Here is an 18394-nt window from a genome sequence, read left to right on the forward strand (position 1 = left end):
CAGTTGACTCTTCGATTTTACCTAAAACAGGAACAAAGCGATCGGCTGTTTTGCCGTGATGCATACCATGCTCGAAGAACGACAACTGACGTTAATTTTTTTTTAACTGTCTGATGTGAGTATTCATACACGAAAGTATACCATTCCAAAGTACATACTCAGAACTGTCAATTCAAATGCTTCTCCGGCTGGAGTCTGCACCAATAATTTTCATACAATATTGCTCTGTTCCTCGTAAAAACTGTGACCTCGGTGCCGAAACACCTAATATAAGTAGTATATCTGGAAGTGAGGTGTTACATAGGTCTTATTGTGTGTCTACTCAGAGTTACTACTACTGACACTACGATCTAATCTGAAACAGGAAGAAAACGATCGGCTGTTTTGCCACGATGTACATCTGGCTTGAAGAGTGAGAGCTGGCGATAAAAAAAATATTTATCAACTGTCTGATTATCGATGTACGTTCACAAAGGCTTACTATTTCAAAGCACATACTCAGAACTGTCACTTCAACGCAGTAACAATATGAGGGTACGTTTAACACAGGGCGTTTTTGGAGAAATCGACTTCGAGGACTCCGGAGCTAGCGATCTGGTATGCCCACTGGCTTCAACTGACGTCTGTGCTCGGCATAGATAACCCCACTTCCCCCGTATTCTAACCTCCTTGATGAATACCTTCGCTTGCGATACAAATTCTGTGTTGTTATTGTTGATGAATATAACATCTTTGACCGTTGGTAGTCGTCGGGTATCTGTGGTCGCCGTTCTCGTTTGTCAACATCTATGATGTGTATGGTCTCTTCTGCTGGAATTGTCGATGAGAAGATGGCGGATGAAATGCGGTGTGATTGTATTGCTAGCATATGCAGTAGATATTGTTTGTTTATTGTGACGAGTATGCGCTGTTTTAAATAACTGTTAGCATAGAAGCTTTCTTAAGAGTAAGCAGCTCTTATTGTATTCGCTTCGAGGAAATATATAAATTATACGTCGGCATTGCCATCTAGAATTTCCTGGATAGTGAAGCATTGCAAGTTCACGTGAATTCTCAACATGGATGAAGAGTGGGGTACGTAACATTAGCTGTCGCTGTGTCTTTACTTAAGGAAAGAATTTTTTTTGAAAGATTTTATTTAAATTCTAGAAGCCGAGAACTTCGATGTGAAACAGATTAGGCCGACGACAACTGTGAAACTCAATAAGTGGGAAGGCGAGGATGAAGATGAAGATGTGAAGGTGCGTAATTAATTCACAGTGTGGATCTTCTTGTCGTTTTGCTTCCACATTTATGTACTTGTACTCGTCCATATGGTAGCGGAGATCTGAATATTTCGTGCGCGCTCAAGAAAATGAAATGTGCCAGCTGTGTGGTTGACCCAATTGGCAGCGCCGCATACATCTTCGTTTATTTTTCGGTATAGATTTTTAAGATATGTAATGCTAAATGCCCAGAAGAATGACTGCAGTTTAGTTAACCAACTTCGTGTTGGAGATAGCCTCCTGACTGTCAGTTTTTGTTTTCTATTCCGTATATAGTTATTAGATGCCTTCATTGTGATGGTGATAATGCAGAGTTTGTTCGTGAACATTATTTGCTATTTTTCACTATTGTATCCCGTGCAGTTCAGTGGGGAACCCAATATTTTCACATTGAGTTACTGAGTGTAACCTTGGATAGACTTTTTGTAGGCATGTGCAAATACACTTCTTCTATTCATGTGATTAGGAATTTTAGTTAACGTATTTCATCACAAATTGAGTTTATAAGTGTGTGGGTGTGCAGTCAGCTCATCCTTTGAAAGAATTAATAAAGAGTGGAAGGATTTGTAAATAATATAGTATGCATTTTGTAGTGAACCTCTTTGCAGTACACTTGAATGTCGTGTTTGTGCCCATTACATTTTGTAGCCTTTTTGTGGTGAGGAGATAGATATATTTTTTCCATTCTATAAACTGGTGCTATTGCATTGCAGACAACCCATTTTTACATCAATTTTGAGTGATATCAGTTTGTCATTTTTTATTCATCTAGTGTACTATGTTTCCTCAAGTAATGCTGTTAATATCTCTCCGTCTAATATGTTTCAGCTTGTTTCTCACAGACAACATTTTCTGTACGCTCAGTGTTTTCATACAACAGGATGACAAGAAGAGAGTTTAAATAGTTTGTACCTTTTGGCACATACGTGCTTTTAGGGTTTCTGATTCCTTGTAAGTTCCGATCTGCTGATTTTACATTTTGTATGTTTCTTTTCCAGAATTTGTGAATGAAATATACTTTCCCTAGATATGTTTCTGCCAACTTTGTGCACACAATTGCCACACAGTCTTGTCCTAACTTGCCACAGTAGGGGAATAAAAGCACTTAGAAATGTTCAGAATGCAATCATATGTAGAAATTAATTTGCGATGTGAGTGTAAAATGACTCGTTCCACATCATTATGGTCTGTTGTGCAAAAGTATCCATGGAACATGAAACCAACCAATCTAATTGGTTTCTGCCTTTTTTTTGTGGGAAGTCCTCTAAAAAAAAAAAAAAAAAAAAAAAAAAAAAAAAAAAAAAAAAAAATATAAATTACAGCAACAGATGGGCTAAGATTGAGCATGAGAAGCACTGTTGCATACTAGTGGCAGAAGATAGGAAATCATTAGTCCCACTTTTTCTTGTAACTGCCAGCAGTTGGGTTTGTACTAGTATTTAGGAAGAAATAATGACAACATAGAAATGGGCATGAACTCAGTGGAGCTTACAATAATTTCTTTCATTGTTGACATTTCTCTATGAAAAACAAATGTGTAGCCCTCTTTAATAGACCTGGAACTGATTTTGGGTGATGGTAGATTGCTTGCAACTTGGTGAATTCAGCAATGTGGAGTTGCTGAATGGGGCTGATCTTTATTACCTATCTATTAAGATCTAGCTGTCCGCAGCCCGTGGTCTTGCGGTAGCATTCTCGCTTCCTGTGCATGGGGTCCCGGGTTCGATTCCCGGCGGGGTCAGGGATTTTCTCTGCCTCATGGTGACTGGGTGTTGTGTGCTCTTCATCATCATCGACGCACGCAAGTCACCAAAGTGGCATCAACTAAAAAGAACTTGCAATACGGCTGCCGAACTTCCCCGCATGGGGACTCCCGGCCAACAATGCCATATGATCATTTCATTTCAAGATCTAGCTCAGCCGAAATAGTGTAACTTCATTTTGAATATCACCCTAATGATGTTAGACTGTCAACTCTGCACTCACGATAAAAAACCTTTGGCTACCTGGCATGAATTAGTTGCACTAAGATTAAACAGGCTCGTGGTCTGTTCTGTAACTTATACATCTCTAATTGTACTCTTGGGCAAATGATACTACTCCCACAGTTATTCTGTAGAGTAGCAGTTGCTTATTAATCCAGCTGACAATGGGTTTGAGTGGTGTTTCTGTAAGTGACAGAACACACAACTTTCCAAATATGGTTCTAATTGTGGCAAGGGAAGAGATATGTGTATAAAAGTTTAAAAAGGAAGGTGAAGGAATACTTGACAGGCTGCAAACACCGAGGAAGTACATTGCTCCAGAAAACATTTAGTACAGTCTGCACAGTCATTTAGTAAACACACTAAGAGTTTACCAAGTATTGGATGAGATTTGTGATTGGATTTAAGATGTCCTTGTGGATAGAACATAACATATTCTTAGCAGAAGAAAATCAGTGTTTATGGTAATTTTGGGACTGTTACGGGGCTGCCACTGTGTTCAATTTATATTAATGATCAAGAGGACAACATTGGAGGCTTTATGAAGTTGCTCAGACAATGCTGATGTTTGTAATGCCACAGGAATAGCGAAATGTAGGGCGACTTGTAGACGATTGATGTTTGGACAGGGGGCAGCAGTTGACCCTGAGGCAGATAGATCCACTTGTGTTCGATTACACTATTGGCGGCAGATCACTGGCAAACAGTGACTACCGGAAAATATGTGGAAATAACCATCTGGAATGACCACGTAAAACAAATAATGGGAAAAGCATATACCAGGCTGAAATTTATTGGCTGAATCATAAGAAAATGGATAAACAGCAATATTAGATACTGGTCTTTGGATTTGACTTGTGCCAAAGGAAATGAGACAAATGTCATAAACATATGGCAACTGTAACGTGCCATCAGTGGCAGTTTTTTCAGATGGGCTTAGGTACAGATCTGGATGGGTGACCATCCGGGCCACCATGAGCTGTTGCAGTTTTTTGGGGTGCACTCAGCCTCGTGTTGCCAACTGAGGAGCTACTCGACCGAATAGTTGCGGCCCCGGTCAAAGAAAACAATCGTAATGACTGGGAGAGCGGTGTGCTGACTACACCCCCTCCTATCCCCATCCTCAGCGGAGGATGACACAGCAGTCGGATGGTCCCTATGGGCCACTTGTAGTATGAAGACGGAGTGCTTTAGGTACAGATCAATCTCTGACCACTAACGGGTTTTTTGCCGGCTGACAACCAGACTTGGAAAAAGTGCACCATAAGATATCACAGCAGCCATTAACATAAGGTCATTTGTCAAAGCCGGCGACAATCATTGAATGTTCCTTTGACTTACAAAACACGTGGTTAAATTGCTCTTGAGCATTGTTCAGTAGTCTGGAATGCTTACCAAGTTGGAAGTGATAAGAAAGATCCAATGAAGAGGGGTTTGTTTTGCCACAGGATTTGTTCATCTGTGAGATAGCAGTAGATGTTCAATGGACAGCACTAACAGACACAAGAGACAGGGTATGCATCATGGGGATGTTTACTGTTGAAATTTCAAGAGCATGTGTCCCAGGAAGATTTAGGTAATATATTACTTTCTCCCCTGTGTGTCTCATGAATGGCCAGAGAAATTACAGCTCATACATAGGTTTATTGTCCATCATCCTTCCACCCTACTATTCACAAATGAAATGGGGAAGGGGAGACAAGATTGTTGTACCAGAAGTTCCTTCCACAAGAAGCTGTAAGGTACTTGTTGACTGTAAAAGAAAAGAAAATAGTGTATCAGGGTCTGTGCTGTGAGTGTAGGGATGACCATTAGGTGTATAGTGAGGAATTTCTTCTCAAAGTATCAGATAATGTGCATTTTTGTCAGTTTGTGATCAGTGCAGTAAATACAGTAAGAGTTTACCAAGTATTGGATAAGATTTTTGATTGGATTCAGTGACCATATCATGGTAGAATGTGAACCTTACAGATGTTGCAAATCAAGTTGTGCGTTGTGACCTGTGCCAGTTATTCTTTGAAATTTTGTTGGAGGTGGCTATAAATATTATTCTCATAAAATATCTCTGATGTGTGACAATGTATCACCAAGATGTCATATATCTTCGCTGAGATGAATTTTTGGAATGATCTATAATGTGTGCAATGACTACAGTATCCTCTGTCTAATTTGAGGCTCGAAGGCCCAACAAAAAGTTCAGATAATGAGATTTCAGTTCAGTGTCTGACGTTCAAGCTAGAACCGTGAAAAAGTTGAACTAAAATTCTAAGTTAAAGAATGGTAGTTCTATTTCAGTAACACAAGTGTTTCTGTACAAGTGGAAGTATAAAGTAACCATTCAAAATAAACTTCAATTTTTGTACTGGTCTAATTTTTTAAATCCATTTTAACATTTCAAATGGAAGGCACACACAAATTTCTATGAACGCATTTTTCCATGCTGAAGAATTAGTACATCAGTGCTTGCATTTTCACCACAGATCTCAAAAATGGAGGTATGACTCTTTTTTAAGGTAAGTTCAACACCCAGGTGAATAGTGAATGGCTCAGGCTTTTTGAAGCACATAACCCCCAGTGGGTATGTTTTTGTCTTCTGTGTTGACTAAGTCATTTCAGTAAACATCCTGCAAGAAGTGTAAACTCATGTTCCTGGGTCTGCTTCCTCTCTCCTTATGGTGCTTTTTCAGGGATCTTTTCTTTTCCACTTTAGAGTGGTGGACAGTGCAGGTGACAGAATAGACACCTTCCAATACATGCTCCCCCCCTCTCCCCCCCCCCCCTTACACACACACACACACACACACACACACACACACACACTTAGTAGCCCACTTCTTTTTTGCAAAGACAGAATACTTCTTTGCGGTCATTTTCCAATGTGCTGTGGTAAGTGATGTATTTGCTTACAAAGCAAAGGTGTGTCAAGAGGAGATGAATGATGAAACAATTCAAACTACCAAGTATTACATAGCTGCTGCAATCGGATATGGAGTTTCTTGTGGCGTGATCTTGAATTATCAAGTGTACCAAAACACCCAAGATTTCTTTGGTTTATTGAGGTTTTTTGAAATGAATTTACAAGTAGTTTGATGTATCATGATTCAGCAAACCACTATGAAGTGCATGACAGAGGATACTGCACATTGTACCACCCAGTCATTCCACATCAAGTGGACTAGAGGTTCCCACTAAACCGTTTTTGAATCTAATAAAATTTTATGGAAGGTTCCACAATGTCTAGGATGAATATGTTCAAAGTTTCAGGTCAATGTCTCCTTTTTGATTCCATTTCTACAGCCTTTCATAGATTGTCGGGGTTAGCAGCACCGGCGTGTGTGCTGAAGTACCAACTTTGGGTAAATTTTAAGAAACATACTCCTAACTTTCAAGCCAATGCTTTTGTATACTTAAACAATGTTTCGTGCTGAATAAGAATATATTAATGAGGGTCGACAGAAGTGTCCGATTCAACGCGTCGCCTTTGACCCGTGACGTAAGGTTTTGGTTTGAGTGTGGCTGTCTCCAGTTCTGTTTTATCTTATTTTATTTACTTTTCTGATCTGTTCGTTCTATCTCATGAGATTTTTTTTTTTTTAATTTAAAAACACTTATTACTTATTTTAATTATCTGTTTCCTCGAATTTCTGTTTTAGTTTGTTATATTGATCTTTCTGATCTGTTCGTTCTATCCCGTGAGATTTTTTTTTTCTTTTTTTAAAAAAAAGACAAAAAACACTAATCAGCTACTGAAGCATCTTTATCTTCTATGGGTTGCAGGGGTTACGACCCCTGGGGAGGTGGGTGAGTATTCATGCATGGCTGTCTTCACTTACACGTTGTAGCTACGCAAGGCGTCTAAATTTGTTTATATTTAGTTTGCCCCCCACCCAAAACACCCCATTTCCCGTGCTTGTCCTGTTAGTGTCATTAGGCTTCTTGTGGAAAGTGTGTGTGTTTGTTTTTGTTTCCGCCATATTTGTGACGTCATGGGTCAAAGCAGACGGGTGGGATCGGACGCTTCCGTATTTCCTTAATGATTAGATTTTTAAATACATCTGTTGATAGCTACACTTCAGGAATTGCAGAAAATTTGTTGTGTTACTTGGAGAACCTGTCTTTAACCAGCTGTAAATCATATTTTCATGGACAGATTCAGTGAAGAATTGGTAATAAGATAAATGACCATGCTGTCATTTTGTGCTTTTTGTTCAGTAGTGTCTGTTCTTCTCTATCAAAATATAATATGTGCAAAATTGATGAAAATGTTTTGGGTGCCAAATTTAGGATAGTTTTGGAGGATGATAACTCAACAGTAAGTTCTGTAGTGTCTCTTTATCTTGCTGTATCTTGAAAGAATACTGTTTGTTTCAGAAACTGTATAGTTTACTTTTATACTTGTGCCTACTTATGGATGAGCAACTTTGCTCAAATGTTATTACTTCTCATCCATAGTCTATACTAGAATGTTATGTTGAGTAAACAGGAAGTAAAATCAGTGAAAGCTGTTTTTATGTCAATAAAAATGCAAGTGTAGTTATGTACAAGTCAAATTAAAGCAATAAGCAGCAGTAAAATAAATGAAAATCCATGTCTACCTAAAGTTTTCAAATTGGCCAGAACCTACATACCATTTGGAGATAAGAATTTGCTCACAAGCAACTCTAGCCGGGGTGAGCAAGAATAAATGTCTATTAATTATACAGCTGTAGTTGATGCTTGTTACACAGTGAATACTTCAGTAGCAACTATTAGAGATGCATGGACAAATGGACGTTTGGGTATAGCCCTGAGTCGTTCACAGATAGCCATATGGTAAGTGGAAAATATGGATTCGAGTCCCAGTTCAGCACAGATTTTCATTGTCATTATTCTACAGCTGATGATTGTCCTTATTCACAATTGCGACTTTATTTACTGTGTTTCATAATGGCTGTAGTCGCCTAGGTGCCTGTTGCTATGGACATGCATGCCTGTCCGAAGGATCTTTGCACTGCCATATTGTCGTACCAATTTGCCTTTAATGCTTCAACAGAATAGCAGAAGGGAATCCATTGGTTACATAAGGCAAAAAGTTCAAGAAGCAGAAGTTTCCATCACCAGAGCTATAGCAGAAGCAGCTGCTGCTGCTGGTGTGAGCTCCACTAATGTTTTGAAGCAAATGATGAAGCAATGCCAGAAATGTAGGGATACTGACATTTTAATTAATGAACTAAAAACTAAAGTGCATCATTCAGGTAATTCCAACAAAGTTCAAACATTAACCCTGGCTTGTAGCAGCTGAAGTACCAAACAAACAGCAAAAAAATTTAGCGTTTGAGCGAGAATGGTGAAGCAGGCAAGGAAAGTAAAGATGGAGACTGTAGCTTTGCAGTACCTGTAAAACAGGAGGGTAAAACACTCAAGATCTGACATAAAGTCTTTGGGTTCTTTGAAGAGGATTGCTTTTCTCAGCTGTGCTCAGATAAAAATAATTATACAGCATTCAGAATCGATGCTGAAAAAGTTCAAAAGCAGAAATGCTTCCAACTTTGTAACTTGAAAGAGATGTTCATAGTTTATTGTGAGAAACATTGCAGTGAATCGGACTTCCCAGAATCTTGTAAACTCAGGTCAAAGTGACGTATTAGTTAGTGCTGTATGTGTAATGCATCAAAATGCCGAGCTGATGTTGGCTGCAACATCTATCGAAGATGATGACTACAAGGAGCTAATCAAGAAAACTGTGTGCTATTTGGAATCAAAAGACTATATGCTGCATTGCAGTGAACAGTGTCCTGGAAAACCTGAGCTCGAATCTTATGTTGATAGATGTTTTCAAAGAATATATCCAACAGAAATGACAGGGATGTGCTAGAGACACGTCATGCAACTATAGATAAGGAACTTAGTTCAAAAAATTCATGGCCTGACAAGCCACCATTTTGTTTCAAAGCATCAACGACCAAATCTAAAGCACTTGAAAGAAAATCTTGAAGGTATTGAAATGATCATTTTGATGGATCTTACTGAGAATTCTTCATTTGCCATGCTAGGTGCTGTTCAAAAGTTTCATTGGGAGAACAGCCAAGCCACATTACATCCCTTTTCGGTTTATGTTGGTGGTAAAGTAGTACAGAAATATCAGTTGTCTGTCTGTATTGGTAGTGACTGTCTTCGTCATGATACCATTGTAGATCTTTTGTTCATAATGAGACTGGTTAAACATTTGAAGGTAATGTTAGGAGCAACTAAACACATTTACTACTTTATTGATGGAGCTGCTACCTGGTACAGGAATTTTAGCAATTTTTATATGAAAAGAACTTTGGTATTTCAGCTGAGTGGAATTGTTTTGGAACTAGTCATGGAAAATCTCCTTGTGATGAAATTGGAGGAACAGCTAAAAGACTGGCAGCTCATGTTAGTTTGCAGAGGTCTTTGGATAGCAAAAAGTTGACATCATGTGGTCATTTCAAGTTCTGCAGTGACAACATTTCAGGCATCATTATTTATTCTTCACAGAAAGAAATTGAACAGAGTTTGATTGGGAAAGGTGGTTTGCTAAAGAGCACACAGTTGCTTGGAAAAGATAATCACAAATTCAGTTCCATTAGCTTAAAAAAAGAGCAGCATAAGAAAAGTTTCAAGTGGTGTCTGTCAATTAATGACTGTAGAAGATGAAGAAATTACAGCTGTTTCAATTACAACTTTACAACCCTGGTGGTATGGTGCTTGTATGTATGGCAGTGCGAGGTGGGTGGGAAATGTATGTAAAGTTTCATTAAAACAAAAAGATGCCTTGGTCATCTTTATGCCCGTCATGGTCCTGAATGTTCCTACCACTGGCCATCTACTAAGGATACTTGCTGGGTTGCAGAGCAACACACATTTAAAATCATAAAAGTACTCTCAAAATCTGGGCAGCAGTACAATTTCTCAGGATATGAACAAGACTGTTGATAATTTAATCAGTCTGTAGTGGGAATGAATTATTCAAGTTGTATAGAGGACTTAAAGTTCTAACTTTGAATTTCATTTGTTTTCTTACTGCTTATTGCTTGAAGTTGATTTGTACATAACTGACTGTGCTTTTGTTGACATAAAATCAGTTTTCACTTATTTTACTTCATGTCTGCTCCGTCGCATTCTAGTATGTACATTGTGTATGACAAGTAATAACTTTGAGCACCTGTAAGCAGGCATAGGACTGAAACCATACAGCATCTGAAACTTAAGAAATAATCTTTTTAGATACAGCAAGATAAAAATACTGAACATATAGCTGAGATATAGTCCCAAAATTTGGCACCCAAAAAGAGTTCATAAATTTTGCACATAGTAACTTTCAACAGAGGAGGACGAAGGCTAATGTACAAAAAGCACAAATTGACAGCATGGCCATGTGTCACTTTGCCAATTCTTGGCTCAATCTGTATGTAAAATTAAGATTTATGTCTGGTTAAAGATAGACTCTCCAAGTAACACAGTTTTGTCATTTTTGAAGTAATACAGCTGTCACCAGATACGTCTAAAAATCTAATCAGTAATATATTCTTATTCGGCACAAAGAGTTGTTTAAGTATACAAAAGCTGTGATTTGTAAGTTAAGGGTACCTTTTATAAAACTTGCTGAAATTGCTAGTTTAGCACATGTGGAGGTAGTGCAAACTTGAGACCACTTCAGAGAGATTGTAGAAATGGAGTCAAAGGAGGTACCGATCTGAAACTTTGTGCATATCCCTTCAAGACTTTGTTAAACCTACTCAGTAAATTTCATTGGATTCAGAAATGGTCAAATGGGAACCATGTCTGAAATTGGTCCACTTGATGCAGAATGACCCCCACAGTATGTGGGTTTCATCCTGTTGCATTTGTGTATGGAATGTGACAAGCTGCTTAAATGTGTGTGTGCCCACTGTAATTAGACTAATCTTCATGGTCCCTGTGGGAATGGAATAAAGAGGTTGAAGGCTATTCCTAGATTCCTCACTTAGTTATGGTTCTTGCCACTCTGCAAGAGTCTTTCATGAGATTTTACATCTACCTTTATGTCTTTGCTGCTTCAGATCTCTCAGCATTTCTGTGATACTCTCCTGTGGGACAAACAGACCTGTGGCCATCCTTACCATTCTTTGTGTATGTTCGATATCCCTTTTGTTGGTATGACTCCCATGCACTTTAATTATATTTCAGGATGGGTTACGTGAGTGTTTTGTAAGCAATATTTTTTACAGGTGTGATTTATCACCACATAAATTCCATATGCTTGAGCTGTTGGAGTAGCTGTTAAGAAAGCAACAGTTATATGATGACTGAGCCGTGCATGTGGATTTTGATAAGATAACCTCTAATGTGATGTAAAAAATAATTTTATGTAACAGAAGAAGAGAGATGTTTTAATGTCGCTTCCATAGATTCTAAGTTATATGAGACTCAAGGAAAAGAAGGTTAATATCAAACTGTTCAAAAATGTTTATACACTGAAGTCAATAAGATAATTGTATGACACTTCATTCAAAGCCAGCATAACTGCAGTGAAGATGTGCAAATGTTCGATTTATGTGATACTGAAGTTATTTTATGTTGTTAATAATATAGACAAGTGGGGGTGGGAGTTGGCCATCAAGAAAAACTTTAGGTTCTGTTAAATTGTGTTTTATTAGTAGCTAATATGTTTTATGGTTGCTGGCAACACTTGGAAGTTGTGTGTCCCTGAGTTACTTTACTATGTATGCAGATATTGTTATTTTAGTATCATTTCCGAGTACTAAGCTTTTGGTATGAAAAAGATAAATCCTGTTAAGGAATAAATATATTGACAGCATTCAGTAGTTTCTAGTTCCAGTTCCTTTAACAGGTCTCTGCAGGCTATCCTTGAATTCAGATCAAAACTCGTGTGACATGCTTTTGTACTCGGAAAACTTAAGCTTGGTTGAATTAGAAAGTCAAAGCTCAAACTCTATGCATCTTTCATGTATGAAAGCTGTCTGTGAGCTGTCTGTGTGCTGTCTGTTGTATAAAGGAGCTTCTAAAATTTTCTTGCAATCAAAGAATTACACATTTTTAATTCTTGCATCTTGTTTCTATTATCTCTTCGTATGCTCAACCAAATGTCATGACTCAGTAAATGCTCTACTCCTTTACAAACATGTGAATGGCCATGATGTCACCAAAACAGAGGAAAGTTATACAGCATAGCTGCTGATTTTTTCAATTACTTTAATTTTTGCAAGAAGGATTTTATAATGTCTCTGATAAATTGTACCACGTAGTCGCATATGTCAATAAGATTTGATTTTTTAATAAAAATTTTGAAAATGTAATTGTAAGGGATTATTGTGTAACTCATCTTAAAATAATGCACATGTGTTATTCTTGTAAGTCTGCTTCTTCAGTAATACAGGCATTATTGAACACCAGTAAAGTACAAATAACTTGCAGTATGTAATAGATCATGATTCTTCTTGAAACGAAACGAAGTCTTCTGAAGGCCGATACCTCTTAGCCATCAAAGTACTTTAAGGGGTTCACTAAAAACTCAAATTTTAGTGCTGGGAAACCCTGTACATTTGTCCTAGTGAAAGCACTCAAAGTACGGTCCACACTCGGTGTACACAGATGCTGTCTGTTTCCTCGCAGAAAGAACAACATGCAGTTGGAGCATGGTGACAGTGACACATTGGGGAAATAGAAATTTCCATGTGCAAAGCCAAACATCGATGGCAGGGAATAGCCAAGTATCATAAAAGCTGTAAATAAGTCCACTGGAGAGCATGTTGTACACATCAGTGAGCTGAGACAAATGAGGCAGAGGCGATGCGCAGCAGTCCCTAAACTTGCTGCTGCTGCTGCTGCTGCTGCTGTTTACCCATGTGTCTTTGGCACTGGCAAATGTATCACTCTGCAATACATGTAGATCTCATTGGATGTACGTGTAATTATATTGATTGATCCATCAATATGTCTGACAGGATTACAAGAGTTTTCTAACAAATATACCTCACTTATTCACCTGCTACAGAGAAATGAACTGTGACAGAACTGATTTAGATTGATAAAACCACTCTCGTCTGAGTTATGCTAAACCTTTCACTCTGATAATTATAGATAAACTACTTGACCCCAATTATTGTAGTTCAAAATACCTCAGAGTTCCGTACAAAACACATTATAAATGGCAGTCTGTCAGCACACTAACACAATCACAGAACATTGTTTTTATTACAAACATAATCATTAGTGATAAAATATTCTAATAGAAAAGAAAAAAAGGCCTTTTTCAGAAGCCATTATATAAGAAATAATATGTATTGGAAATTATAATAGTTTCATACAGAAATTGCCAGTGAGCTGTTCATATTGTGTTCCTCACATGATGCTGCTACATTTGGTTTGGCAGTCCATCATGTCTGTTTCAAGTTTGAACCATAGGTTTCACCTCTTTGCAGTCTCTTAATTTCCATATTTCTCCAGATTACCTACAACAGTTCAACATCACGTTAGAACCAGTACCACTTAAACAAACAAATGTTCCAGACCTCGGAGATGTGTGTGGTCTGCAGGCAAGAGTAAATAAATTAAAGAAAAAGTCTTAATATGTGAGAAAACAGAAACATTTGCGATAGTATTATCACGTAAAATGTAATTGTAATGTATCAGCACCTTTTCTCTAATGTGGACAGTATTAGTTTCATCACCACCTAAATGATATTTTTATGTCAGTTGCGTTCAAATGTTACTTAAGTAACATTACCATACATTTACTCTAAGCAAGCCGTTCCCCAATTGTATAATTTGGTCAGTCATGGTTTCCATCATTGATTCGTTTCTTGCGCACAAGACATAGATATGTATAATTTGCTGAATCATGTGGTACAGTAAATAAAAACAGTCAGAACTAATCGTTTTCAGTGAAACAAACAGTTGATGTTAAGAAGATGCAGGTCTGGGCTTGACATCCACACTTTAACTTACAGTGAAATCTTACTGTTTTAAGCTGTTAACTGTGAAAATTGTTATGTTCCCTTTTTTATTCAGGAAGTTGTTATACACAGACAACCTTAAACTTATGTATACTACTACATTGTGCATCTTTATTTTTTTAAATGGCATACATAGTTAACTTCAATATTCTTCCAGTTACGGATTTATTAGGTAAGGACTTTTGAAGTCTCTCATCAATTTGTTGCATTGTTAATACTGGTTACAGCAGATCCAACATAAATTAACATCTATAGGCTCGCATAATCTTTATACCACTATTTGTACTTTATGTTACAAAACTTATCTCTGTGTAACATCTTTACAACATAAACAGAACCTGTTACCATGTATGTAAAACTAATATCTATAAACAGGATGTATACGACCCGGGAGATCCGGTAAAAACCCGGGAATTTTTTCATCTGTGAGAAAATCGGGATAAACCCGGGAATTTTTCAGAATTCCAGGAATTTTTCATTGTTTTAGTTTTCAGTTAAATTTATGTGATTTTGATGGGTAAGAACCAATACGCTAACAAAGGATATTACTGTATCCCGTTTCTGCAGTATAATAGTGCAGCAACAAAACATGAACAGAAGAAAAAAACGAAAATAAAACCTAAGTCACAAAAGAATACGCCATATACAACAATAAAACACAGTCTCATACAAGCGTTTGCCAACTGCAAAGTGTGTCAAAGGCTTTGGGAAGACTATGCAATGCTTCCTAACAACAAATTGTCTCCGATGAGCGTGACGTCACAACTGTTTACTTTAGATTTGTTTGAGCAGTTGCGGGCCAGCTCTTGTGCGTGTGCAGTTGTCACATATGAGAAGTACCTTTCCCCGCTTCTCGCTTCAGACGTGTGGCTGGGCGCTACTATCTAATATTGCCCCGGTTCGGAAATATCGAAGATCCGGGGCTGATTCACAGAGCAGTCTGAGTTCTAGTGGGGAGTCTCCACGTGATCCGTGTTTACGTTTAGTGATTTTGCTGTTTCCTCTTCATTTATTGCTCTCACATTAAATGAAAACAAAACGGATATCTATGGCCGTGAGCTATCAAATGAATTAAAATATGTTCTCATAATTACGGAAGGCTAAAATATGTTACTAGTTTCAGGTTTTATCTCCACTTTTCTGACAGTCAGGGATTAATCGCCTTGCAGAACAATGAAGTTATTTTTGTCGGTTTGCTAAAGAAATTTGGCTTTTATTAATCTTTTCCGCTGGGGCAGTCAATTTATTTGAAATGAAGTGTTTAAATCCATACTATGGGCTAGTTTCAACTGTTCGCTGCATTTCAAAAGTGCATGTTTTCATCTTCTAGAACGTATGGCATTATGCCATAATAAAGAACCAAACATGAGATAATACAGTACCGGTACTCAATAAAATTTACGTCCGAATCTGGACATACGAATGTGCACTTAAAGCCGAATTACGCATTGTAGTATGGTTCACGAAATTCCAATGTTCTTGGAGTATCCTCTGATATCTTGTTTCTTTTATGACACAGTGTAAGATCTTTTAATGTTTTACATTTAAGAACATATGGGCTTCGTGCATCATCGTAGATGCGCAAGCGCGGTGACGCCTGTTTCTGGCACTCTCTGGCAATTACTGAAACGAACCTATTTCTAACAGGTCACGGGAAAATATTTCGAATGGTTGTTTGAAAAGCATTTCTTTCAAAGTAAATTTCCTTTTATACAAGATGCATTATGTGCGAGAATGTACGATGAATTTCTTGACTCATTTAAAAATCAAGTCTTTTGAGGACGTACATTCAGAAAAATTTCGAGCTCAGAAGATCATACATTTATGTCTTTATTAAAAAATTTTACTGACGCATTTGTGTGTTGTACCTTAAAGTGTAACACGCGCAAAAAAATCAACATTATATGTTAAAGCTTAGCGTCTCTTGCAGCTTACGAATCTCAGAGACCAATATTGTATGTGAAAGTTTTGCTTTTCTTGTGGTAACGCTGTGTATGTTAATTTAAACCATTAACTTTTCCTATTTGTGTGTACGCGCTACTTAACACTGATATTGCTATTGGCTGACTACATCACGTATCCTACGCTAGAAGATCCACTGTCATTCGCTGGCGAGATCATGTGACGAGCTAGGACTGGCTACAAAAGCGCATTGCAATCTTGATTTCAATGCTTCGGAAAGTAACATGCGGCGTTTGGTTGAATTTAAATTTACACTTTCATAATATGCAGCGTACATGTTGCTGCACATCAAAGAACTTTCCAAAACGTGTTTTTTACTATAACCATTCAAAGGATTGATAAGTTTTACAGTTCCGAGGAAAAGTATACTGTCACTTGACAGGGAAAGGGTGTATTTTCACCCGGGAGAAAGTGTAATTTTAACCATGAAAAATCCGGGAATTTTTTTTTTCTTTTCCGCATATACACCCTGATAAACCACCATCATCATTACATTAAATCTCCGTCTTTACATCTTCTTCATGTCTTCACTATTATTATTTTCATACATCATTATGGAGAGCAAATACTTACAAATCGCATACAGCGTCGATTTTAGCATTACTCTTAATTTAATTATTACTTCATGAATTACTAACAATATCGGCTTATTCAGTTAAACATCTTTGAAGTTACAAATCTGAGCACACGAGCACACACTGCTGCAGAGAGAAAACTCTTTGTGTAAATGTCTTTTTATTCTGAATCTGTATTTATGCTGACAAAACTTCACAACAATAATGTAAGGAGGAAAGGTTGAGGAGGCGGGCAGTTGTTAATAAGCAAACAAGACTCAGAATGTTGATAGCTTTTGAATATATTATTGGCCAAGAGTAAAGTATCATCATTACTAGTTACAGTACATTGGATGAGGAAAATAAAGCAGAAATGTATAATTTCCAGAAATCAGTCAGAAAGCACAACAATAATAAAATGAACAATTCCTTAGGGATGGTCCAGCTATGTCTTCAGCACACATTTGAATTGAATAAACTGACCTTGACATGGGGTAAAATCTGAACAAAATCTAGCTAAACACAAATGCTGTTCCAGTGGAAATATAAACAAGTAGGTTAACAATTATAATTATAATTATCAGAAATATATAAAACAGTATTTCTGTTTCAATAATGAGTAACTTTATCAGAGTTGAAGCTGTATGTTTTAAATAGTCATTACCATTTGTTAACGCAGAATATTCCATCCAAATTGAAAAGCAAATGGTTATTATGATAGCCAGATATTAGCATAAAAGTAATACAACAGCTGCAGTTCAGAATAACATAATAACTGTATTAATAAAATCAAACCTTAACAACTTTGTATTACATAATTTGTGCAATTCAGGTATTTTTCATGACATCCTAGAACAGTGAGTATAGCATTTATAGAAAAAAAAAAGATAAGTGACAGATGATTACATAATCAAACAATGGAAACTCCAGGTAGGAATGTCAACAATGTAGGAAAATTGCTACTCACCAGCTCTCTGAGACTGCAGGTGTGTGTGTGTGTGTGTGTGTGTGTGTGTGTGTGTGTGTGTGTGTGTGTGTGTGTTGCTGACAAAGGCCTTAATGGCCGAAAAAGCTTTAATTGTGTGAATCTTTTTTGTTGTGCCTGTTGCAACTCAACATCTCTGCTGTATGGTGGGTGGCAACTTTCCTTCTCTGGTATTGCTACTCACCATATAGCGGAGGTACTGAGTAGCAGATAGGCATAACAAAAAGACATGCATACATGACCCCCAACTCCAGCATCTCCAGCCTGAGATGCTGGAGTTGGTGGGTGTGTGTGCATGAGGTGAACTTGCTTGTGTGTGAATGGTGTATGTTTACCTTTTGCTGAAGAAGGCTGTGGCCAAAAGCTTTCTGTAAGTGTCTTTTAATTGTGCCTGTTTGCAACTTGATGTGTCTTCTCGATGGTAAGTAGCAATCTTATCTTTTCCTACATAAGATGATTACAAAAGACAGAAATGTTGCAGCACAGAAGATTAAAAAAATGGTGCTATATGGGTTGTGGAATCCTTTGCTCGCTCACCACATAATTTGCAAAGAGTGAGAGCCCCTCTTGGTGTTGACATCATTACTGATACACAATCACCTGTCCAAATACGAATTCGCTGTAGAAACAATATGCATATAATTGTTTTTATATATTGACTACAGGTCCATTTCTCAATATT

General features: G+C 37.5%; 1 protein-coding gene across 1 annotated transcript in view; it reads left to right on the plus strand.

Annotated features, from left to right (window-relative positions):
- The first annotated feature begins 796 nt into the window (after window positions 1-796).
- LOC126483810 (eukaryotic translation initiation factor 3 subunit J) overlaps window positions 797-18394 on the plus strand; it is a 63619-nt gene continuing 46021 nt past the window's right edge. The window contains exons 1-2 of the mRNA XM_050106995.1: window positions 797-1074; window positions 1150-1241. Of these exons, the coding sequence (XP_049962952.1) occupies window positions 1059-1074; window positions 1150-1241 (108 nt within the window). The 5' untranslated portion in view covers window positions 797-1058. The remainder of the gene's footprint in view (window positions 1075-1149; window positions 1242-18394) is intronic.

Source organism: Schistocerca serialis, chromosome 6, assembly GCF_023864345.2.
Source record: "Schistocerca serialis cubense isolate TAMUIC-IGC-003099 chromosome 6, iqSchSeri2.2, whole genome shotgun sequence".
Classification (NCBI taxonomy): Eukaryota; Metazoa; Arthropoda; class Insecta; order Orthoptera; family Acrididae; genus Schistocerca; species Schistocerca serialis.